The sequence below is a fragment of the Schistocerca gregaria genome, chromosome 4 (genome assembly GCF_023897955.1).
Source record: "Schistocerca gregaria isolate iqSchGreg1 chromosome 4, iqSchGreg1.2, whole genome shotgun sequence".
Lineage (NCBI taxonomy): Eukaryota > Metazoa > Arthropoda > Insecta > Orthoptera > Acrididae > Schistocerca > Schistocerca gregaria.
Genome location: NC_064923.1, coordinates 755,772,481 through 755,798,720, shown reverse-complemented (window position 1 = coordinate 755,798,720; position 26,240 = coordinate 755,772,481). Strand labels below are relative to the sequence as shown.

The window sequence follows — 26,240 nt, the reverse complement described above, 5'->3', positions numbered from 1 at the left end:
ATCTGTTTCTTGTGCCCCACGAGAGGGCCATGCACATTTCTACCCACGTGACGGCCTCCAAGAATGTGGCGTCACCTTCTCAAATAGTCAAAGACGAAACGACAGATTACAAATCTAGACGTAACACATAAGTGATCCAATTAGTACTTACTTTTTCTTTGCATTTAATATAATGACGCCTTGATACCACTTACTGTAAAATCATGATTACTTATTTACAAATTTTGCTTGCATATAATGTTTTTGGAACTTTCCTTCGCATAACGTAGTGTCCAGTATTTCAGACATAACTTCAGTATATTTCGTTGAAAATTATACACCTGCAATAGCTATCAAGGTAACGACAAATAAGGGCATCCTCAATGTCACTGTCACGCCGTTGATCTGCCAGGTAGAGAGTGCGGTAGTAATCTGTGAGGGCACGGGATACGGTGTAGTGTGTCTCTGAGCGTTGCCCGTCCGCAGAAACAACTGCCGTGATGAGTCGTCTCTTACAGCGTCTCCGTTCTCTGACGATGTGATAAAGAGAGGCACGTTCTTCTGGGATGGAATCTTGCAGTCTCGATCGAACCCGTGTGCCGTCCAATCTGTCAGCCGTGCCTGTCTCCGGTGGACGGCCATTTGGCGCTCTGGCGAAGGTGGTTGTGACGCTAGTTCCCGCAAGACTGTGTACTAAGGCTCAGAGGTGTCTCGGAGCCGAAGCACCCTGTCTTGTCCATATGCCATGAGCGTGCGGCGAAGAGCTGGTTTGGCGCAGTATGTCCAAGACCGTGTCGTGGAATCATAGGTATGACGCCGTCTCTCACATTTGTGCCAGCTATCAGTGACGGCTACACGGCAAGCCTCTTCCCGGAGAATGTTAATGTTAAGAGTCCACGGTCCTCTACTACAGTTCGTGTGTTGTCGTGGCAGTCACGGTGCAGATGAACGTCTGATGGTCTGTGAATGCAGTGGGCCACAGCTCAGCACTGACAGTTGCTGCCCGGAGACCTCGGGGGACATAAATCCTGACCAACTGCTGGCCGAGTGGCTGGTGGAGTGTGTATATCCGGGGCGGTCACCATAGTTTAGCGACGATGTATCATAGCATGTAGGGCTGGACATGGGACATGATGAGGGATCTCATCCTCAGGGCGTAAACACTGTTAAAGTCCCCACACACCACCAGGTGCTCTGTAGCGCCTTGAAACAATGGAGCTACCTCAGTGGAGTAATAGAGTGTTCGCTCCCGACGCTTCGCACCACCAGACGGGGCATACAGATTCACTAAACAGACTGCACAGATTCTGAGTGCAATGCCTCTCGCTGATGGCAAAAACTGAATAACTGTTGGTTCGATGCCATGACGTAGTAGTATGGCCGTACCACCACCACCGCTGGAAGTTGGTTTAACGTAAGACGCGTATACATAAACATCCAAGCGCAGATCAGACCGTACCTCTTGAAGAAACGCGATATCAATGTCCGCCGCTCGAATCACGATTTGATCGTGGAGCTAATGCCGTTGACAGTGACTGTACCTATCCGATACACCTGGGTCATCTGATCGTACGATGACGTATGCTGCCGTCGTTTAAGCCAGATGCGCCACATGGTCCGTCCGACCTTCCCTGTCATCCGTACCGTACATATTATTGATCGGCTGAGACAAGATGTCCGTCCGGCGATCCTCTGGGCGCGGGCATCTGGTTGTCGCTGGAGCCTGAAATCATTCTTTCCATCTCCATCTCGGACGCCCAGTCACAAAGCTGGAGATCTGGCACGTTAGGCGACGCATGGCGTTCGTCCGCTGTCTTAGCCGCAAAATCGCCAGTGGGCGCTTCGGTGACCTAAGCATCGTCAACTTGGATTTGTCCTTGGACGGACGTTGCCAGCAGCGAACCAGGAACGTTTGGTGTGAGGTCAACAGCGCTGGCCGCAGACGGATTTTCCTCATCCTCCTGCAACTTGTCACCATCTCGAGAGTCATTTCCTGCTGACAGCCTCCTCTTCATTCGTCGCATGGGCGACCTCTGTTTGCGGGAACGCGTGCCCGTTTCATGTGGATCACGAAAAACAATAGGCACCTCCCGCATCGCCGTGTCCGAGCTCGAATCGATTTGCTGATGCTCTCCTTCCTCACACGGCTGGGGTGCAGACTTGGTCGCTGCTGTTGAGATCGGTGACTGTTCCGACGGAGGCTTCGTCGTCGTGGGCGCGGAAACCGAGCCCACTGGGGCCGGCAACTGGAACGGAACGACGTCCGCGTCTTACATGTTCCTCGCTGCCTCAGTGTATGTAATAGGCAGCGTTGTCGGTTGTGATGTAGGTGTCGTGTCTGCACATGGTCTCTGAAATAGGCGTCGCTGCAGGCATTCAGAGCGTACCTGCCATTCCTGCTCGCACCCTCAACAAGTCCGCAGTTGATATAAATGACGATCGCTCGACAGCCACCAATGTTCACGTACGATGGGATGAGTTTACGCAGTTCGATTCGCACCTGATGCACTCCATTCAGTGCAGGATAAGTCTCGAACATATGCCACTTTTCTCCCACGTGACTTGGTACTTTCCTGTACGGCCGCTGCGTGTTCACCACAAGCTTGGCAGGAGCTTCAAACGGCAGTTCGAAGATTCATATGCTCCGAACGACGAGTCCTGCATGGTCGACAGTCACTACACCCACGTTGCCGTCCGTGTGATGAAAACGATATCCACCGGTGGAACGTCGAAGAAGTCGTTCGCACGCTGCTTCATCGACACGTTTCAGGCAAACTGTACTGGTGATGATCGAAAGATGTATACCGATAAGTTCCTGTGGATCGACGTGCATTACCTCAAGCAAGAAACGCTCTACTTTGTATGCCTCAGGTCGTAGGTTAATTTACTTGTGGACTTTCTATAAGCGCCATCGTCCTTCGAGGTGATCAGTTTACACTGCAATACCACTACCCGCGCAAGGAAACAACGGAGCGCCGCACAGAGTACCGAGCGCGTCCTATTCACAACACGGCTGAGAGCCGACTGCACTCTATCCACTACTTCAACTGTACAGCACGACGAATTTGTGCTGACACAGATAGTTACCGTACATGTAGTTACAGTGTTGCCAGACTGCCACTCTTTAACGTCGTATTTCTGCCGGATATACTCAGCGGACGAAATTTTCTGACAGATATTTTTTTTATCGCTGGCATGTGAGTAGTCGCGTTGCGAAGCCCGAGTGCGCGTATTTCGATTGACCTTGTATATGCTGTATCACATTTAAAATGAACAGCGAAAACCAAACGACAAACATGAATTATACGATAGTAGAACCAAAACCTTCCTGTAAACATGGTCCCGCGAAAGGCTCATTGTGACTGAATAGTTGTGATTCGCCACTGATGCCGCTACGAAATGCTATCGTAGTTCCTGAAACTGTATTTGAAATATAGATTTATACATTGTTTTCATCTAACCGAGAACTAAACTAGAATGAAACTCCGTTCGAGCAGACCTCGACAGGCCCAACGTACCGGCCGACCGCCGTGTCATCCTCAGACGATAGGCGTCACGAGATGTGAACATGAAGGGGCATGTAGTCAGTTCACTGCACTCGCCGCCATTGTCAGTTTTCGTGACCGAAGGCACTACTTCTCAATCAAGAAGATCCTCAGTTGGTCTCACAAGAATCTAGTGCACCCCGCTTGCAACAGTGCTTGACAGACCTGGACGGTCACCCGTCGATGTGTTAGCCAAGCCCGACAAAGATTAACTCCGGTAATATGACGGGAGCCGGTGTAACCACTGCGGCAAATCCGTTGGCTCCAATTCAGGCCTATCTGAATAAGAAATACAATCCAACTCCATCATGGGTCATGTTACAATTTAATGTACACTCGCACATGCCAAAAGGACTGCTCCACGGCTCTTCTTCGCATTTGGATGCAATACTGATTACGTCTCTGTAGCGAATTGCGAATTCTTTCAAGCACCTATGTATCATACCGTAAAGTTCGACAAACTCTACGGGTTTGACGCTATGAATCATGCCGTAAAGTTTGACAAACTTTACATTTCCTGCTTTAGTTCGTCAGCCATATTTATAGGAGTGAGGGATAGATAATTTTTAGATGAATCCACAGAGAAAAATCCAGAGGGTTGTGCACCCGTGTGTACTGGAACTGCATCTGTTATCGTCGACTCCAGTTCACCTACTTTGAAACCAAATCAGAGACGTCTAAACATATCTTTTCACTACATCTCAATTGGTAGACATTCATTATGTAACATTCGTTCAATATATGACGCAAAAAATATGTAACTTAGGAAGACCAAATTTCGTCAGCTTAGTGCGTTAGGACCTGTGTAAGTCCTGAAAGGTTATGAAGAAGGCTACAAATTGTTATTTATGTTCCTGAATTAACGCTCTACTTGAAAGGAAGTTACAATGAAATTGTTGAAACATACTACAGCCATTATTTAACATAAACTTTAATACTGCAAAAACTAAAATACAGAAAAAGTGTTCCTACTTCCGTCGTCTACAACAATTCCGTAAAGCGTAATTAATTTAAATGTATTTTTTCTTTCTAACAATGCCAGGCAGTTTCATTACCATTAATCACTTGAACATCATGAATGAACAACTTTTTCAAGCTTTATCAGTCTTCCTAAGATGTGTACCGAATGAATTTGTTTCTCAGTTAGTTAGTTAAGTTACGTGTCCCATTGATCAATCTCATGGTAACCGTTATGAAGTGGAACGTGTCAGGTGCATAACAAATGCACACATGACCTATCTCATTCCCTTATATGGCACAGAATGCATATATTCTACTTATAGATTTATTTATTCCCATTCAAGGATTCCTCTACGGTATAGAAGGAGTTGTCAAGGAGATATGATTTCAATTTATTTTTAAAAAGATTACTGCTGCCTCTCAGACATTTTATTTCAACTGGTAATTTATTGGAAAGTTTTACAGCAGCATATTTTACCCCTTTCTTTGCCAAAGACAGGTTGAGTAGAGGATAGCAAAAGTCTTTCTCTTTTCTGATTATCACTGTTGTTTTTAAACTGGTCCATGTTGTTTAGAACAAATTTCATTACTGAGTAGGAGCCGCATTATGGTTTGAACTGCAGTCATAATGGAGTCGGGCATCGCGGACTCATAGGGTAGCTTAGAATATCATGAAAACAGTTCGCTTTTACGTACGGTGTGTAGTGGCGACAGTTTCACCGCTTTCTCTGAAAACAACATCTGAAATCTTTACGATGATGGCTCGCCGTATCCTACGTCAGGCGGCATAGGATAGTATTCCTAACAGTACATAATAAGAGCAATAAAATGGCATCGGCTACAGCAGACTTCACTGTTACTGTTGACAACAGAACAATACCACTAGCCATGATCAAATGGATGTTGCCTATGATTTTTGTCATTCTGGCAGTTTTTTTTTTCTTGCCATCTTTGGTGAAACCATAATGCACCTTCGTTGTACGCTACAAATTATATATTGAGCGGATCTGTCCCGCTCATAGCAAACCACAATGAATTTTTACTTCCGTATCCTAGCGGTTAGACTAAAATGTCAAGTATCGTACCTTAGCCGATGGCATTAATAGGGAGTGTCAACTAACGATTACATAGTGGGCAATGCATCAGCGAATTGTGATGGGCTTAATGCTCAAAAAAGTTGAAGTTTTTGCTTCCAAAAGGTGCTGAGGTAATTTTGCAGGACAGTACTTTTTTTTAACTGTTGAATGCCTGAAAGCATAATTCATGCCTCATTTATGATAATACGCGGCTTTATTCTGAACTACTTACGTCTAAAATTAATTTGCGTCAGCTTTGTATTACAGTTACTAGATTTACGTTTCAAAACCAGACAATGCAACTTTAATAACTTTGATGCTCCATAAATGAATAACCATTATATTAACGATTTTCCAGTGGCAACACTACAGTACCTGTTCAATAATAATATATGAATCCGTCCGTTTAACAAAATATTTTTATAGAAAAAAAAGAACGGAAGAAACACTCCAATACACAAAATTAAAACATTACATATCTTTCCGTCTCATCTTCAAGAGCACTATACCAGAAACTGCCTCAGCCTCTGCTGTTATGATTCGACGACCACGTATGTTATTGTATGCGCTTTACAGATTTCAGACACCAGCACATGTTTTTTATAAAGTTGTACTGACAATCACGTTGTGAAGAGGTACATGTTGTATTTATATTTTTCTTTGAATTGTACGAGATATTAGGAAATTTGAGAAGTATTAGGTTGCATGTAGCCACTCGATGACCGCTAGAATCAATGACTGGCTATAGTTATTTGTGGTTATAATGTCTTACGGATTCATTATAGGTGCTTTTATTATTCATTCCAAATGCATACAAATTTTAAATAGATCGCTTTAAAGCGTAGCACATTCTATACACGTACTCTCCTGAACAGAATTTGATAACAAGAATACATTAAATATGTATACGTTCTTAGCCAGTGTAAAGCCGTACCAGTGACTAGTGGAAGCTCACTCTGCGCCTCAAGTATTGAAACAACTAACAAGAAATGGCAGCAACTGTCAAAAACGCATGTTGTTCATTCTATTAACTGCCGAAATCAAGTCAAATTGAACTACAGAAATAACACACCCATGTCAAGAGAAATGCAACTACAAGAATGGAGCTGGCAACTGTGGGAGTCTGTCTACCGAAATCTCGTGTTAAGAATATTTCTTCCGACATTTCAGAAAATGTTTCTTCTTCAGTCGATCTAGCCAATCGAGAAGAAAATGTATTTAGATAAATGCTGCGCGCTAATAGTGCCATGAATTAGAGAGTAGCACATTGAGTGCTCTCAGTCGTGTGCAAAAATTGTGAAGCGACATTACACAAATGACTCATCAATTATATTATAGTACAGACTCGAACTGAGATTCACATATACTCAATCAATCCATCAATGTTATGTGACTAGGACCTCCCATCGGGTAGACCGTTCGCCAGGTGCAAGTTTTCGATTTGACGCCACTTCGCCGACTTGCGCGTCGATGGGGATGATTAGGACAACACAACACCCAGTCCCTGACCGGAGAAAATCTCCGACCCAGCGGGGAATCGATCCCGGGCCCTTAGGATTGACATTCTGTAGCGCTAATCACTCAGCTACCGGGGTCGTTATTCAGCCATGATACAACACTATCTTATAGAAGCGACTATAATAAAATCAATCCGCATCCATCACGGTGCAGAAAAATAGTTTATTCAAAGGACAAAGGCGTCAGTCAAAGAAAGAAGAAATTACTGGCGAATCTGCAATTAATTCACTAACACACAGAAATAAAAGGAGAACGCATACATTCAATCAAAAAGTTATAAAATAAGGAAAGTCCTAACAAGAGTGTCACGTATGATAACGCAAGAAAAATGGAAGGATTACCCACTTCATATACATCCCCAAATTAAACGAGAGCATGTATCAGCTCTACCATTTCGACTCACTCCCATCTAAAGCAAAAAGGGAGAACATTGGAAATCTGGCAAATATCAAAAGCATTCGAACAAAACGTGGGACTCCGGAAATGTGACGGCGAAAGCGGTTCCGTCGTGTTACGTACTACTCGTCTCATGCTGTAGTCCATCTACACCCAACAATCATGCAGAGAGGCGCTCCTTACTAGACAGAGGCAAAGCTGCGAATGGTAATGAACTTAGTAGTTAGCAGTGCGGAACACACACGGTCCGAAATAAAATGACAGGCGCCATAAGCTGAGTACGTCTTTTTCTTGCTATCTCCGTTACAATAAGAAACTTTATAAATCCTTGACACGCAACAGGAGTCTCATCTTTAGCATCTGCACGACATTTCGCAGACAAGTGACCTGGGAGAAGTCGCCGACTGCAGCCCCTGATGTCTACTGACTATTAAGTGCACTCACTGCTCTGCTCCGTTACTTCATCGCGATAGTGCTATCTCTGTGTCAACAACAATCAGCTCTCAGTCACGGCGTCGCCGATGTGGGAGTACCATCTCCTAAAGTCGAAAGTCGTTTCGATTAAATGATAAAAAATCGTATAAAAGCTGTCTCCCTAGAAGCAGCGGTATCGCAGTGCGGTCTACAGTTGGAAAGGTAAGCCGCTCGCCGCTCTGCAGTAGACTAGACTAGACTAGACTTGCTGACGTCGCTTGCCCCAGCTGACGCGCCACTTGACTGTGCAGATGCGCTTCTTCCTGCTGTTCGCTGCCGTCGTCGGCCTCGCCTGCGGCGCTGCGGTCCACAGGGGTACGTACAGCGACAACTCTGCATCACTTGCTGACCGCGTAGGAAGTATCTCAAGGTAGTGGCAGGAGCATTGTAATATAAGACAGAGCAGGGCGCAATCATCGGATATAGCTTGCATAGTAAATACAGCGTCTGCTTGTAGTACACAGCACTCGAGTTCAACCTATTAGCGATCACTGGATCCGTAAAATAGAAGGACAAATTTGAGGAGTCTATTATACAATCAAGTCGCGAGAAGAGCATTCTGAAATAGTTGTTAGGAGCATTACAACACAAAAACTTCCCCAGACTCAGGAACAATGCTTAAAAAAAGTGGAAGTAAAGTACCCGTTCACCCACACTGTACGACGTGGATATCGTTCATTGGCTTTTCCCAAACGTAAAGAACCTGTTGAGACAAGGCGAATGGTCAGAGGTTTGCTTGTTCACGATAGATATCGACCGAAATGCTGCAAAATCTGCAGCTGCAGATATGCTCGATAATTGTTAGACATCCACTAGAATAATGCTCGATGTATGCTCTGATAGTTGCTCAAAACGAGCAGACTGTAATCTCACTAATGTTGACAATATATTACTTCAGATGGCAACAAACAGACTTTACACTTCCTAATGGTACTCTCCGTGAGTATGCAGTCTCCATAAAGAAACTTCTATATCAACAGGGAAAACTGTATCATAAGTGTAAAGCAGATCACAGCAATGTAGATACAGAGATGCTAAATGAAATAGATAGAGAGATGCGAAATGAAACGCGATTGGATTCGAAACGGCAAAGGGTGAAACCTTTAACGACTGCCATGGCAGACTCTTATCGAAAGACTTCTCACTAAACACAAAGAAATTCGGAAGTAAGGGCTGTCAATGGCACCACAGTTAATGTCCAGGCAAAGATGAACAATACTTTAGTGCCAGATCGAATGCTATCACTTTATACACAAATTTTTAACCATAATATACAATGGATGCCTCGAACAAAAAAAAAATATTTGTAGTATTTGGAAGAAAGCACGGATCACACCTGTTTAGAAGAAGGTAGCAGATGTGATCAACGAAACTACCGTCCAAAAGCTTCTGGACTCGTCAGTTGTACAATTTCAGGCCATATTATGAGCTCAAACGTAATGCACCATCTTGAAGAGAATGATTAAAATGACACCAGCTTCGAATGCGGAAACATCGGTCAAGCGAAATCCAGTTCACCTCTTTTCCACATAACGTACTGATAGTCATGGATCATGGCAGTCAGGTAGATGCATCAGTTCTTGACTTCCTGGAACTGTTTCACTCATCACGAAACTAACACTCATTAATGAATGGAAAATCAATTACAATTGTAACTGTACTGAAGATTTCTTGGTGGGGAGCATGCACCATGTTATCTTGGATCGAGGGTTATCGAATGATGTTTAAGCAACTTCAGACTTGCAACAGATGTGTTTGGGACTCTTGCTGTTCATAGTGTATTTGCCTCGTAAAAGTAGCACTCTGTGTAGAACGTATACAGAGGATATGAAATGCAGACTGGAAATGACAAGAAAAGTGTTTCCGAAAAAGAGAAAATTGGTAACATCAAATATAGATTTATTTTTTGAAATTATTGGTATGGAGTACTGGTAAACATAAACTTCTAAAATGCGTTGCCACAGAAGAATGCTGTAGATTAGATAGGTATATACCGTAACCAATGAGGAGATACTGAATAGACTTGGAGAGAAAAGAAATCTGTGGCTAAACTTGATTAGACCGTGTTGATACGACATGTTGATAGACATCGAGGGATCACCAACTTAGAGCTGGAGGGAAGCGCTGACTGTAAAAATCGTAGTGGGAGAGCAAAAGATGAATAGAGTAAACGGATTCACAATAATGTAGGTTACAGTATTTATTCAGAGCTGACGAGGCTTGCACAGGATAGAGTAGCATGCAGTGCTGCATCAAACAAGTATTCGGACTCAAGAGCACAACAACACGAAGACACACAATGGTTCGATGTTTATTTCCCTTGCGAGAGCGCCTCACATAGATGTTGAAAAACATTAACTGACAGACACCAAACACCCCCTGAAGGACTACATATAATGACTGAACAGTCAGAGGATTCCAGGACTGTGTATGGAATGAAAAGCAGCCATAATACAGCATGTCGTACAGTGAGAGGTACCTTCCGCTACGCACTTAACATTGCTTGCCAGAACGCAGATGTAGATGGAGGTGAAAAGACATATCTCTACACGAAGTCTTACCTAGAAAAGATAAATATTTTTCACCTATATCCTATATGGTGTGGTAAGACGCTTTACGACATAGAGGAAGCCATTCATCCATCACTCTATTAGTGCTTTGTGTAGGGAGAACTCTTAATATGTCGACAATAAAACATTTTCTATGCAACGAATACTATCCTCATGTGACGGGGAAACCTGTTCATGGCACACGCTAAATTCTCTGCCATGTAATCACTTTGTACGTGCACAGCTGGCCTACCTGCAAGACGTTTAAATCAATATAAAATTCTTTCATACTTATCATTTAATATAGTACTCCAAATCATTAACGGACCCAAAGTCAAATGATCTGAACTAAACAAGTAAAGTTCGGCATCCAAGTTGCATCATAATAAATCCTTGGAGTCACAGTCTGCAACTAGGTTTCATTTACACAGCAAAAAATTTCTATTTCAATTCGTCACATAAAGATGAAACGGCCGTTTTCAGGCGAAGTATCAGAAACATTCAAGTAGGAAAACGATTAATATTAAGATACTAAAACATGGCAAAGATATTTTCCTACAGCCTGAAAAATATCAAAACCCTAATTAAACTTCAAATTATCCAAAATTCAAATTTACAGGCCCAAAAAATGAAAAATTTCAACGCTTCCCTACGTCGAAATCCAGCCGCAACCTGCAGGATGACCTGAACGACTTCCTGGCCCTCATCCCCGTCGACGAAATCGTCAACATCGTCCTCAACTACGTCGCCAACGACGCTGAGGTGCAGGCCGCCCTCCAGTACCTCATGTCTGACGAGTTCGAGAGCATCGTCGTGTACGTCGACCAGCAGCCCGAGCTGTATGATGTAAGCATCGCTCCATTAGATGGCTCCCACAACGATGCGACGTTGCAATATAATGTGAGAATGTTGTTAACTGGTCAATTTCCCCCACAGCTTCTCAACTTCCTCGAGGACTCTGGCCTTGACCCATACGGCTTGCTCAACACGATCCACGACTTCCTGGGCATTCCTCAGATTACGAAACCCGCCAGCCGAATGAGGAGGAGCAGCAGGAGCCTCAAGTCCATGCTCGATGAGATCCTCGCCATCCTCCCAGTCGACGAGCTGAAGGCTCTCTACAACGAGAAGCTGGAGACCAGCCCCGACTTTGCTGAACTCATCAACAGGCTCAGCTCGGACGAGTTCCATGTGAGCAGTAATCCTTTCATAGCTGTTGAATGGCTACAGCTGTCCAACATTTTTATTTTATGTTGCCTCTCTGCTTGATCTATAACCAGAAATACGACTTTTCCAGCAACTGGTTCTGCGTGTTTTGGAGCTGGATGCTATGCAGAACTTGATCCAGATGCTGAGGGATGCCGGCATCGATGTGGATGCAATCATGGATTTCTTCAGAAATCTCTTCGGTTGGGCTGATTCCGGCTCTTTGAAACTGAGTAAGAACTTTTTTTTTTAATAAGTTACCCTTTAACATAGCTTGTCATTTTGCGTTTACATTCGCCCACACTTTTGGGAATATTTGCCAGACATACTTCTATTAGTACCCACGACACTCATAAGTGGATTGTAAGACACTCTCCCAGTTTGTACATAAAACTGACCTGCGATACGAAATTAGGAATTAACAGATATTATTACTGTACATTAATCTATTACAGAAATTTAAATTAAGATCATGTCATACGGTATAGTAACATTATGTTTCCTGGAAAGAGGGAATTTATATAAATACTATGTGTGATCCTTCATACTTTTTATCTGGTATTGAAAACAAAAACAAATTAAATTACATAGTTCATTATACATCCAAAATCCAGTCCAACAAGTTAAATGTCTTGCTTATTAATTACATTACAGTATAGATACGTCATTTATAACGGAAATTACTGTAAGTACTTGTGATACCTCTATTAGTTTACTAACAGCTAACAAGAAATAAGTAGCAAGGCAGTAAAGCAATTTTTGCTGATCTGTATGACACCATTGGTTCGTCATATCCAAAGTAGTCAAGTATGAGGAGCATTTATTAGTTTAAGCATACTCTTTTTTGGACCAAAGGATGATCAGTCACTCTGGAATGAAACCAACCCCAGCTTGCAGCACTAATTACTAAACGAGTTACAACAGAATGGCAGAAGACAGATACTTCTGCATAGCCACTTAACATATCATTACATAGGATAAAGTTGTTCCAGAAGTAATTCAGGGATATCACAGGAGCGATCATTCGAAACAAAAAAAATCAAGTAAATATGGGTTCTAAAACGCATACCTTAAGAGCTATGAGCAATTCTTGATCTTCGATACTGTGAAACAAACCTCTTCTACTGCAAGCTCTTTGCTTTCTATATTTTGGGATGTGGTCGTATGAAACAAAACAAGAAAACAATGTGCAGTAAACATGTGGACTAAAATGCATACTTTAAAGAGTTATGAGCACTTGTTCATCTCCGCTAATTTGAACACAACACTACTAGTGAACAAGTGCTCATAACTTGTAAGGTATGCGTTTTACAGCATATGTTTACCGGACATTTCTTTCTTGTTTTGGTCCACACTACCGTTACCTCAAAATATGGAAAGCAAAGAGCTTTCAGTGGAAGAGATTTGTTCCAAACATGGAAAATGAAGTACTGCTCATAACTGTGGTATGCGTTTTAGAGCCCATGTTTAATTTACTTTTTTTTTCGAATGATCATTCGAGTCAAATCTGAATATTGACCATCAGTTTTCAAACAGCCCGTTTAATCCTCAGTAGTTGCAAAAGCAATCGGCATAATTCAACATATTTCAACAGATGATATTCACATTCTCTAAAGGATATGTGGTTAATTCCAAGTAACAACACGCAGCATGTCTCTTACAGGACCTATCGTAGCAGTCAAGAAGATCCAGCGCTTCCCCACAAAAAAATCCAGCCGCAACCTGCAGGATGACCTGAACGACTTCCTGGCCCTCATCCCCGTCGACGAAATCGTCAACATCGTCCTCAACTACGTCGCCAACGACGCTGAGGTGCAGGCCGCCCTCCAGTACCTCATGTCTGACGAGTTCGAGAGCATCGTCGTGTACGTCGACCAGCAGCCCGAGCTGTATGATGTAAGCATCGCTCCATTAGATGGCTCCCACAACGATGCGACGTTGCAATATAATGTGAGAATGTTGTTAACTGGTCAATTTCCCCCACAGCTTCTCAACTTCCTCGAGGACTCTGGCCTTGACCCATACGGCTTGCTCAACACGATCCACGACTTCCTGGGCATTCCTCAGATTACGAAACCCGCCAGCCGAATGAGGAGGAGCAACAGGAGCCTCAAGTCCATGCTCGATGAGATCCTCGCCATCCTCCCAGTCGACGAGCTGAAGGCTCTCTACAACGAGAAGCTGGAGACCAGCCCCGACTTTGCTGAACTCATCAACAGGCTCAGCTCGGACGAGTTCCATGTGAGCAGTAATCCTTTCATACCTATTGAATGGCTTCAAGTGTGCAGTAACATTATATTTGTTCACCTCATTACTTGACCTCTAACTAGAAATGTGACCTTTCCAGCAACTGGTGTTGCGTGTTTTGGAGCTGGACGCTATGCAGAACTTGATCCAGATGCTGAGGGACGCTGGTATCGATGTGGATGCCATCATGGACTTCTTCAGGAATCTCTTTGGTTGGGCTGATTCTGGCTCTTTGAAACTGAGTAAGAACTTTTTTTAGAAAGTCACCTTTTAACATGGATTGTCATTTGGGTTTACATTCGCCCACGCTTTTGGGAATATTTGCCAGATAATCTTGATAGTATCCAAGAAATTCATAGGTGGGTTTGAAGATACTCTCCTAGTTTGCACAGAGAACCGACCTGCAATACGAAATTAGGAATTAACAGACTTTATTCCTGTACTTAAATCTATAACAGCCATATAAATTCATATCAAGTGTTGCTGTACATGTTCCATAGATCATTTCAATGATTACTTGAAGCAAATGATGTGGAACGAATCAGTTTAAAGGATATGTATACATGATGAGTGCTAACATTAAGCAAAAACTACACTTAATTTTCTATTGGTCACAATTTTTAAATAGAAATCCATGAATGGACTAGAAATAGTTGTCCAGGAGAAATGATTTTTAATCAGATTTATAAGTTGCTTCGCTACCAGTCTGATATTTTATGTTATTGAGCAAACGCTTAAATTTTTTCGTGATGTATTCTGAGCCCCTTCCTGAATCACTGACAGGTTTAACAATGAGCTATAAACGTCATTTTTCCTCCAGTGTTGTAGGCTTGTGTGTCACTGTTCTTATCAAATTTTAGTGGATTATTTACGATGAACTTCAATAGCTACTACATCTATTGTGATGCAGGTGTTAAAACGCCTATCTTCTTGAAAAGGTACCTACAAGACGCTCATGTGTCTACACCACATATTATTCTTACTGCTTGCTTCTGGGCGATCAAAAATTTCTTTCTAAGTGATGAGTTACACCAGAAAATTTCTCCATACATCAGTCAGTGGAAATATGCAAAATATGTCAGTAGGTTGGTAGTTTGTTTCCAAGATGAGCAGTTATACAAAGAGTAAAAGTAGCTGAACTTAACTGTTCGAGAAGATCGGTAGATGCTTCTTCCAGTTCAAGTTTTCGTCGATATATACATCCAGTAAGTCTACTGTGTTTACTAACTCATATGCTACATCAGTTCTTGTGTGTCTATCTATTGTACAGAACTGAATGTAGTGTTTTCTTTTTTCAAAATTTAGGGTGGTTCAATTTTCAGAGAACTACTAAATAATTATTTGGAAACATCATTTACCACCTCTTCTGTTGCTCTCTCTCTCTCTCTCTCTCTCTCTCTCTCTCTCTCTCTCTCTCTCTCTTTCTCTCTCTCTCTGATATGATTTATTGTAAATCTTGCATTGTCTTCAAAAAGTACCAGCTGTGCTCGTTGACTGTTACGTGGAAGTTCACTAACATAAGAGGGTTGGAACTTTAATAGTGACAGATATTTATTTACAGCCCGTACAAAATAGATACGTCTTTCAAAGTTTTACTGATCTTCAAAGTAGTCACCAGCATTGTGTATAAACCACTGCCAGCGATGTGGAAGTCATAGGATACTCTTAGCAGTACCGATTGTGTTGAGAATTCGAGAGGCGCGGTCTATTGCCTGACGAATTTGTAGCAGTTTAGAATTCGAGTGCTTAAGTCACGGGAGTTAAGTAGGTGGTATAGCACTTAGCAGCAACATCAGTCAAACAAGTCAGTAACACCTCGCACTGTACGTGCTTGAGCATTGTCCTGCAAAATGATGGTCAGGTCCTGCAGAAAGAGTCATCACTACTGTCTCTACGCTGTTCATTTTTGGAACACAAACTACGACCAGCTTATTGTTATGTGGCATTTTACTTCAGTGGCAGCAAAAGCCATTATCTGTAATTAAAATATATTGAACTGATCAGATACATGTTCTCCAAAGGTTACGTGGTTAATTAAAAGTAACAACACTCAGCATGTCTTTTATAGGACACATTGTCCCAGTGAAGAAGATCCAGCGCTTTCCCGCAAAAAAATCCAGCCGCAACCTGCAGGATGACCTGAACGACTTCCTGGCCCTCATCCCCGTCGACGAAATCGTCAACATCGTCCTCAACTACGTCGCCAACGACGCTGAGGTGCAGGCCGCCCTCCAGTACCTCATGTCTGACGAGTTCGAGAGCATCGTCGTGTACGTCGACCAGCAGCCCGAGCTGTACGATGTAAGCAACGCTCCAGTAGACACTTCATACACCCATGAGACGTTACATCACACAGGTTCTCACTGCCCAATTTCTTTCCGCAGCTGCTCAACTTCCTCGAGTCCTCAGGCCTTGACCCCTACGGCTTCCTCAACATGATCCACGACTTCCTGGGCATTCCTCAGATTACGAAACCCGCCAGCCGAATGAGGAGGAGCAGCAGGAGCCTCAAGTCCATGCTCGATGAGATCCTCGCCATCCTCCCAGTCGACGAGCTGAAGGCTCTCTACAACGAGAAGCTGGAGACCAGCCCCGACTTTGCTGAACTCATCAACAGGCTCAGCTCGGACGAGTTCCACGTAAGTAGTGACCCTTTCATAGCTATTGAATGGCTTCGATTGTGCCGCTGTTTCAATTTGTGTTGCCTCTGTACGTGATCTGTAAATGTAAATATGACCTTTCCAGCAACTGGTTCTGCGCGTTTTGGAGCTGGACGCTGTGCAGGACTTGATCCAGATGCTGAGGGACGCCGGTATCGATGTGGACGCCATTATGGACTTCTTCAGGAAGATCTTCGGCTGGACGTTTTAAAGCCATTGAGTCTTCCTGCACTCTCACCTGCGAACTGATAATATAAGCACATTTTCCAGTCACCGATTTTGACGTACTCAATGCGTAAAAAAAATAAACCTCTGTGCTAAAAGTTTATTGTGATACTTTTTGTGAAACTCCGTGAGTCTGAACCCTCTTTCAATACCAAGTAATTTTAGGCTGTCTTGTAAGACAAATATTTTTCAACCATTTAAGAACAAAACGTAGGCCAGATTTTATAATCATTGCTTGCATTTACTTTCCTCCTAGTCCTAAGTGTGCTGCAGATCTGTGTTGACTTATTTGTTGTGAACAGTTTTAATAATGTTTCTGCTTTACTTTCATATGCCGATATATGATACCTCTTCCCACTCATTTTCATATTCAGTGGTCTTTTTCCTTTTCTGTGACAACTCTTTAGATGATATGTCTGACCTTTGAGTATATATCTATGTAGCCGCTTAAATTCCATTACTTGTTACACGATGATTCTTATGCATGGTGTGGAGGATGGATTCTTAGGTACCTGTGCTTATATTTCATTTATTGTCTTATTTGAAGGTAAATATCAGTTAAAATGTTGATCTGGCTACCATAGTTCTGCTGCGGTAACTGGAAATGGAATACCCTTAGAATCACCTGATTTTTGAACTTATCTCCAAAGTGAAGTTCGAAGTACTGGATTTTGAAATATCACGTTTACGAAGATTTAACAGATCTAATTTGTGGAGTAAATAATTGCTTCTGAGATATACAGGGTGTTACAAAAAGGTACGGCCAAACTTTCAGGAAATATTCCTCACACACAAATAAAGAAAAGTTATGTGGACATGTGTCCGGAAACGCTTAATTTCCATCTTAGAGCTCATTTTAGTTTCGTCAGTATGTACTGTACTTCGTCGATTCACCGCCAGTTCGCCCAATTGAAGGAAGGTAATGTTGCAATTGTGCAATCACGTCACCAACACAGACTTTCTTTGAACGTTTGGGCAGTCATTGTTGGTGATGTCTTGATTGGGCCCCATGTTCTTCCACCTACGCTCAATGGAGCACGTTATCATGATTTCATACGGGATACTCTACCAGTGCTGCTAAAACATGTGTCTTTACAAGTACGACACAACATGTGGTTCATGCACGATGGAGCTCCTGCACATTTCAGTCAAAGTGTTCATATGCTTCTCAATAGCAAATTCGGTGACCGATGGATTGGTAGAGGCGGACCAATTCGATGGCCTCCACGCTCTCCTGACCTCAACCCTCTTGACTATCATTTATGAGGGCATTTGAAAGGTCTTGTCTACGCAACCCCGGTACCAAATGTAGAGACTCTTTGTGCTCGTATTGTGGACGACTGTGATACAATATGCCTTTCTCCAGGGCTGCATCAGCGCATCAGGGATTCCATGCGACGGAGGATGGATGCGTGTATCTTCGCTAACGGAGGACATTTTGAACATTTCCTGTAACAAAATGTTTGAAGTCACGCTGGTACGTTCTGTTGCTGTGTGTTTCCATTCCATGATTAATGTGATTTGAAGAGAAGTAATAAAATGAGCTCTAACATCGAAATTAAGCATTTCCGGACACATGTCCACAAAACATATTTTCTTTCTTTGTGTGTGAGGATTGTTTCCTGAAAGTTTGGCGGTGCCTTTTTGTAACACTCTGAATACTTCAAGTTTTGAATAACATTACTCTGTTGTTAACGTTAAGAGAATCACTATGAATGGATTCATGCATTACTGTAATAAGTGCTGAAAATAATTTCTCTGTCAAGTCATTAACCACTTCAAACGCTTGATTGGTATATACTCAAGGGCAATGAAAGTTAGCCTTTTCGAGACTCGCCCAATAACAGGAACGAATCGATCTTTAAACATTTCCAAAGTCTATAAAAACAGTTAATGGAAAGATGGTGAAGCTCCTTGAAGCTTGGACTTCCATGCCACCTGACATTTTGAGGTAGTAGAACATTAACGAGTTTTGGCAACAACTGGCTTTCGGAAACACTCACTGTTTGTACATCACAGTAAGAAGATGACGATAATTACAAGTAAATGATTACTAATAGTGGAGCACTATCGACACGGACACAAGGTTCTTATGTCAATTTAATTATAGGAAATTACTACTGTTAAAATGGTTATGAAGTAATAGTATCTTTTGTACTGATTATTATTTGCATTCTGAAGGAATATCTACTACCTTATACACTCCTGGAAATGGAAGAAAGAACACATTGACACCGGTGTGTCAGACCCACCATACTTGCTCCGGACACTGCGAGATGGCTGTACAAGCAATGATCACACGCACGGCACAGCGGACACACCAGGAACCGCGGTGTTGGCCGTCGAATGGCGCTAGCTGCGCAGCATTTGTGCACCGCCGCCGTCAGTGTCAGCCAGTTTGCCGTGGCATACGGAGCTCCATCGCAGTCTTTAACACTGGTAGCATGCCGCGACAGCGTGGACCTGAACCGTATGTGCAGTTGACGGACTTTGAGCGAGGGCGTATAGTGGGCATGCGGGAGGCCGGGTGGACGTACTGCCGAATTGCTCAACACGTGGGGCGTGAGGTCTCCACAGTACATCGATGTTGTCGCCAGTGGTCGGCGGAAGGTGCACGTGCCCGTCGACCTGGGACCGGACCGCAGCGACGCACGGATGCACGCCAAGACCGTAGGATCCTACGCAGTGCCGTAGGGGACCGCACCGCCACTTCCCAGCAAATTAGGGACACTGTTGCTCCTGGGGTATCGGCGAGGACCATTCGCAACCGTCTCCATGAAGCTGGGCTACGGTCCCGCACACCGTTAGGCCGTCTTCCGCTCACGCCCCAACATCGTGCAGCCCGCCTCCAGTGGTGTCGCGACAGGCGTGAATGGAGGGACGAATGGAGACGTGTCTCTCTTCAGCGATGAGAGTCGCTTCTGCCTTGGTGCCAATGATGGTCGTATGCGTGTTTGGCGCTGTGCAGGTGAGCGCCACAATCAGGACTGCATACGACCGAGGCACACAGGGCCAACACCCGGCATCATGGTGTGGGGAGCGATCTCCAACACTTTATTGACACATTCCTGGGGTCAGATACATCACATGATCACTCTGACAGAACCACAGGCACATAGACACAGGCAACAGAGGGGACACTGAATAATGCACGGTACATCCAAACCGTCATCGAACCCATCGTTCTACCATTCCTAGACCGGCAAGGGAACTTGCTGTTCCAACAGGACAATGCATGTCCGCATGTATCGCGTGCCACCCAACGTGCTCTAGAAGGTGTAAGTCAACTACCCTGGCCAGCAAGATCTCCGGATCTGTCCCCCATTGAGCATGTTTGGGACTGGATGAAGCGTCGTCTCACGCGGTCTGCACGTCCAGCACTAACGCTGGTCCAACTGAGGCGCCAGGTGGAAATGGCATGGCAAGCCGTTCCACAGGACTACATCCAGCATCTCTACGATCGTCTCCATGGGAGAATAGCAGCCTGCATTGCTGCGAAAGGTGGATATACACTGTACTAGTGCCGACATTGTGCATGCTCTGTTGCCTGTGTCTATGTGCCTGTGGTTCTGTCAGTGCGATCATGTGATGTATCTGACCCCAGGAATGTGTCAATAAAGTTTCCCCTTCCTGGGACAATGAATTCACGGTGTTCTTATTTCAATTTCCAGGAGTGTATTATTTAGCTCCAATGGAATATGTGGTATCTGGATCTATTATAGTTTGAATAATTGTAGCCAGTTGCTTATTTTTTGGCTGTTATTGTAATATGACATTTAAATTCGGCTCAACAATTAGCATGGGGACCCAGAAACCAATTTATCGGTATATTCAGGCCGTAGCTGAACAGTTCAGTCACAACCCAGAATTAAAACACTGTTAACTGCGTTACACATGATACTGCAATTTAAATGATGTTTTAAATGATGCTTTAACCGTCCATTCATGAAAAATATGTGGAATATTTCAAAACTTACGCTTACAAAGCTCTACAAAGCTTGTTAACGTTTGTTAAGGAAATAATAGTTCTTCAGTTCAGTAAAACAGGATACTCGGATTCATCGTAGCACTTGCGACAGGACCCTGATGCCTGAGGATCAAATACGGTGGCTGTACACAAAGTTCACACAAAAATCAAAATTATTACTGAAAACTAAACCTTATATCTGGTCCACACAATTATACAGCACTCAACCGATAATGTGAGATGAAGGTGGTGGCAGCGTCGATCTGCTGTGTTATTGAAAAAAGGGCGGCGAAAGTATGCATGGCTCTTCCTGTCTGACGAGCTTTGAAAATTCTCTTCTTAGCGTCAGATTTTCATAGTAAAGAGCTAACTAAGCAATGCGATGAATAATAAGCCGTTTGGTTCTTCTCGCTCTTTCAGTTTTACGAGATGCGCACGCATTAAATCACGCCTAGCGAGTTCCATCGCGGAGCGAGTTCCCCTTAAGTTTTACATGCTTACGAACCTGCTTTCCATATGCATCAACCAGTAGCATATAACAATTTCATTCTATTACAGCACATTACTTTTAACTATGCATCCATATATTAATTACATCATCATCATCATCATCATCATCATCATTTAAGACTGATTATGCCTTTCAGCGTTCAGTCTGGAGCATAGTCCCCCTTATAAAATTCCTCCATGATCCCATATTCAGTGCTAACATTGGTGCCTCTTCTGATGTTAAGCCTATTACTTCAAAATTATTCTTAACCGAATCCAGGTACCTTCTCCTTGGTCTGCCCCGACTCCTCCTACCCTCTACTGCTGAACCCATGAGTCTCTTGGGTAACCTTGCTTCTCCCATGCGTGTAACATGACCCCACCATCTAATCCTATTCGCTCCGACTGCTACGTCTATAGAGTTCATTCCCAGTTTTTCTTTGATTTCCTCATTGTGGACACCCTCCTGCCATTGTTCCCATCTACTAGTACCTGCAATCATCCTAGCTACTTTCATATCCGTAACCCCAAACTTATTGATAAGGTACCCTGAATCCACCCAGCTTTCGCTCCCATACAACAAAGTTGGTCGAAAGATTGAACGGTGCACAGATAACTTAGTCTTGGTACTGATTTCCTTCTTGCAGAAGAGAGTAGATCGTAGCTGAGCACTCACTGCATTAGCTTTGCTACACCTCCCTTCCCGTTCTTTCACTATGTTTCCATCCTAAGCACTTGAAACTGTCCACCTGTTCTAACTTTGTTCCTCCTATTTGAAACTCAATCCGTTTATATCTCTTTCCCACTGACATTACTTTCGTTTTGGAGATGCTAATCTTCATACCATAGTCCATACATTTCTGATCTAGCTCTGAAATATTACTTTGCAAACTTTCAATCGAATCTGCCACCACAACTAAGTCATCCGCATATGCAAGACTGCTCATTTTGTGTTCACACATCTTAATCTCACCCAGCCAGTCTATTCTTTTCAACATATGATCCATAAATAATATGAACAACAGTGGAGACAGGTTGCAGCCTTGTCTTACCCCTGAAACTACTCTGAACCATGAACTCAATTTACCGTCAACTCTAACTGATGCCTGTCTATCCATGAAGAGACCTTTAATTGCTTGCAAAAGTTTGCCTCCTATTCCACAATCTCGTAGAACAGACAATAACTTCCTCCAAGGAACCAGGTCATATGCCTTTTCTAGATCTATAAAGCACAGATACAATTCCCTGTTCCATTCATAACACTTCTCCATTATTTGCCGTAAGCTAAAGATCTGGTTCTGACGACCTCTAAGAGGCCTAAACCCACACTGATTTTAATCCAATTGGTTCTCAACTAATACTCGCACTTTCCTTTCAACAATACCTGAGAAGATTTTACCCGCAACGCTGATTAAAGAGATACCTCTGTAGTTGTTACAATCTTTTCTGTTTCCATGTTTAAAGATTGGTGTGATTACTGCTTTTGTCCAGTCTGATGGAACCTGTCCCGACTCCCAGGCCATTTCAATTATCCTGTGTAGCCATTTAAGACCTGACATTCCACTGTATTTGATGAGTTCCGACTTAATTCCATCCACCCTAGCTGCTTTATTGCACTGCAATCTGTTGACCATTTTCATCACTTCCTCAAATGTGATCCTATTTCCATCCTCATTCCTATCCCATTGTACATCGAAATCTGAAACATTACTGATCGTATTTTCACCTACATTGAGAAACTCTTCAAAATATTCCCTCCATCTGCCCAAGGAAGCCACAGGATTCACAAGCAGTTTTCCTGACCTGTCCAAAATATTTGTCATTTCCTTCTTACCTCCCTTTCGAAGACTGCTAATTACACTGCAGAATGATTTTCCAGCAGCTTGACCCATAGTCTCCAATCCGTTTCCAAAGTCTTCCCAAGATTTCTTCTTGGATGCTGCAATTATCTGTTTGACTTCGTTTCTTTCTTCAACATAACTTTCTCTGTCTACCTGAGTTCTAGTATGTAGCCATTTTTGATACGCCTTCTTTTTCCTTTTACAGGCTGTGACTGTGTCATTCCACCAAGCTGTTTGCTTCATCCTACTTTTACACACTACTGTTCCAAGACATTCTTTAGCCACTTCTAGTACTGTGTCCCTGTACCTTGTCCATTCCTATTACAATGACTGTAATTGACTACATTCAACTAACTGGTACCTTTCTGAGATTGCTGTTATGTACTTGTGGCTGATTTCCTTATCCTGAAGTTTCTCCACTCTTATCCTCCTACATATGGACCTGACCTCCTGCACTTTCGTCCTCACAATCCCAATTTCACTTCAGTTTAAATAATGATCAGTGTCATCAAAGGATCCCCTGAATACACGTATGCCCCTCACAGCCTTTCTAAATTCCTGGTCTGTTATTATATAGTCATTGACAGATCTGGTTCCCCTGCCTTCCCAAGTATACCGGTGAATGTTCTTATGTTTAAAAAAGGAGTTTGTGATTACTAAGCCCATACTGGCACAGAAATCCAAGAGTTTTTTCCCGTTCCTGTTGGCCTCCATATCCTCTCCAAATTTACCCATATCCTTTCCATACCCTTCTGTTCGATTTCCTATCCTGGCATTAAAATCACCCATGAACAGAACACTGTCCTTGTCCTTTACTCCAGCAACTACATCACTGAGTGCCTCATAAAAACTATCCATCTTATCTTGATCTGTCCCTTCATAATGCGAATATACTGACACAATCCTAATTTTCTTACTAGACACTGTCAAATCTATCGACATCAGTCGTTCATTTACATACCTTATTGCAACTACGCTGGGTTCCATTTCTTTCCTGATGCAAAGCCCTACACCCCATTGTGCTATTCCTGCTTTTACTCCTGACAGGTAGACCTTGTATTCTCCCACTTCCTCTTCTATCTAACCCCTTACCCGAATGTCACTAACAGCTAAAACATCCAGCCCCATCTTACTTGCAGCCTCTGACAGCTCTACCTTCTTCCCAGAGTAGCCCCCAGTGATATTAATAGCTCCCCATCTTATTACCATTTGTTTGCCAAGTCGTATCTTAGGAGTCCCTGGTTTGTCAGTTAGAGGTGGGACTCCGTCACCTCCAAAGGACCGAGGCATTTTGCTCTGATTGTTGCCAGCATCATATTTAAAGTACCAGGGAAGCAGGTTGCTAGCCTTACTTGCCCCGAGTCCCATTGGGTTTTACCCCTAACGGTTGAGGGACTCACCGGTGGATTTGGTAGTCTTTGCCGTATGAGCGCAAAGGTGACCACGACTCAGAATATGTCCGAGATGTCCAGCCTTATTCCAAAGTAACTGGTATCCCGACTGTCGGGACCACTTACTTGGCCACTCATACGTTGCCCGTGGTTCATGAACTAGGACATGGCTACAGGAACCCACACCATGAACCACATATTAATTACAATTACATAAATTATTATAAATATACAATAAAACATTTACATGGATGTCACATCAAAGAGCATAGTTACACATAAATCACATAAAATAAAAACAGAAAAATAAGTTAGATGAGACCATTACATGTACTATGGACAATAGCGTTGCTACTTGTCCCTCAAGAACAATATGTTTTATTGGCTCCATAGCCTTTCTCGTTTTCCACACACAAGTGATTTTAAGTATGCATCCATTAAGATGATCAGTAACAGCTTGCACTGTACGTGCTGGAGCATTGTCCCGGAAAATGATGGTGAGGTCCTACAGGAAGTGTCATGACTTCTGCCTCTATACTGTTCATTTTTGGAACATGACCTAAGACCAGCTTAGAGAAAGAAGTGATGACACTTTCTGCAAAAGTGAATTTTTCACTCTGCAGCGGAGTGAGCGCTGATATGAGATTTCCTGGCACGTTGTAACTGTGTGTCGGACTGGGACTCGAACGCGGGACCTTTGCCTTTCGCCGGAAAGTGCTTTACCAGCTGAGCTACCCAACTACGACTCACGACCCGGGTAGTCAGGGCAGCTCAGTCGTGCTACGGAAAGGTCCCGGGTTCGAGACCCAGTGCGACAGACATTCTTAATCTGTCAGGAAATCTCATATCAGCACATTCTCCGCTGCAGAGTGAAATATTCATTATGGAGTACTACATCCCGTAAGAACATCGTACATATCTATTTAAAAGCTCTGTACATGAGGATTTAAAATACAGGAAAGAACTTAGTGTAATACGTTACGCTTTAGTGGTTCTTCAAAGCTACTCTCAGCACGAGATGAGTCTGGAGACGACAACGTCCCTAAGGATTCTCAAAGCTGTCATTTATGTTTCAAATGGACAGCAGTTACTGCCCACACCGCACTCTGAATTACATTCTGTTGAAGAAATTTGTGGAAGCGACAAACCATATGTGCCTAGTCGGCAGATACTAAACAAGCGCTTGTACCTCTTGCACGTGCGTGACGCATAGGACGACCGCATATCCAGTGGCGAAAGGATCTGAAGTCGGGAAGCGACAGCGTTGTATTTCGGTGCATAAGAATCAGGGGAATCAAGTACACGGCGTCTCAGCAGCAAGAAAGCTATAAACTTTAAATAATAGGACAAAAACATAGAACCACAAACGCTACAAACAAAACTGACGAATCATTTTAAAACTCTCGAGAAAGCCTAGAATTTCGATGAAAATTTCTTTGAGTTGCTGTACTTGAACAAAGGCATCTACATCTACATTTATAATCCGCAAGCCACCCAACGGTGTGTGGCGGAGGGCACTTTACGTACTACTGTCATGACCTCCCTTTCCTGTTCCACTCGCGTATGGTTCGCGGGAAGAACGACTGCCGGAAAGCCTCCGTGCGCGCTCGAATCTCTCTAATTTTACATTCGTAATCTCCTCGGGAGATATAAGTAGGGGAAAGCAATATATTCGATAGCTCATCCAGAAACACACCCTCTCGAAACCTGGACAGCA

At 43.2% G+C, this 26,240-nt stretch overlaps 1 protein-coding gene across 18 annotated transcripts in view; it reads left to right on the top strand.

Moving 5' to 3' along the window:
- The window catches only part of LOC126266714 (uncharacterized), a 258,062-nt gene extending 241,126 nt beyond the window's left edge, over positions 1–16,936 (top strand). For 12 of the 18 annotated variants that reach the window (XM_049971176.1, XM_049971178.1, XM_049971179.1 and 9 more), the window contains 7 exons: positions 11,795–11,936; positions 13,367–13,599; positions 13,690–13,944; positions 14,051–14,192; positions 16,019–16,251; positions 16,335–16,589; positions 16,696–16,936. In XM_049971176.1, coding sequence (XP_049827133.1) covers positions 11,795–11,936; positions 13,367–13,599; positions 13,690–13,944; positions 14,051–14,192; positions 16,019–16,251; positions 16,335–16,589; positions 16,696–16,821 — 1,386 coding nt within the window. In that variant the 3' untranslated portion in view covers positions 16,822–16,936. The remainder of the gene's footprint in view (positions 1–11,794; positions 11,937–13,366; positions 13,600–13,689; positions 13,945–14,050; positions 14,193–16,018; positions 16,252–16,334; positions 16,590–16,695) is intronic. The other 6 variants (XM_049971174.1, XM_049971167.1, XM_049971169.1 and 3 more) reach the window with 2 other exon arrangements.
- Positions 16,937–26,240: the final 9,304 nt, after the last annotated feature.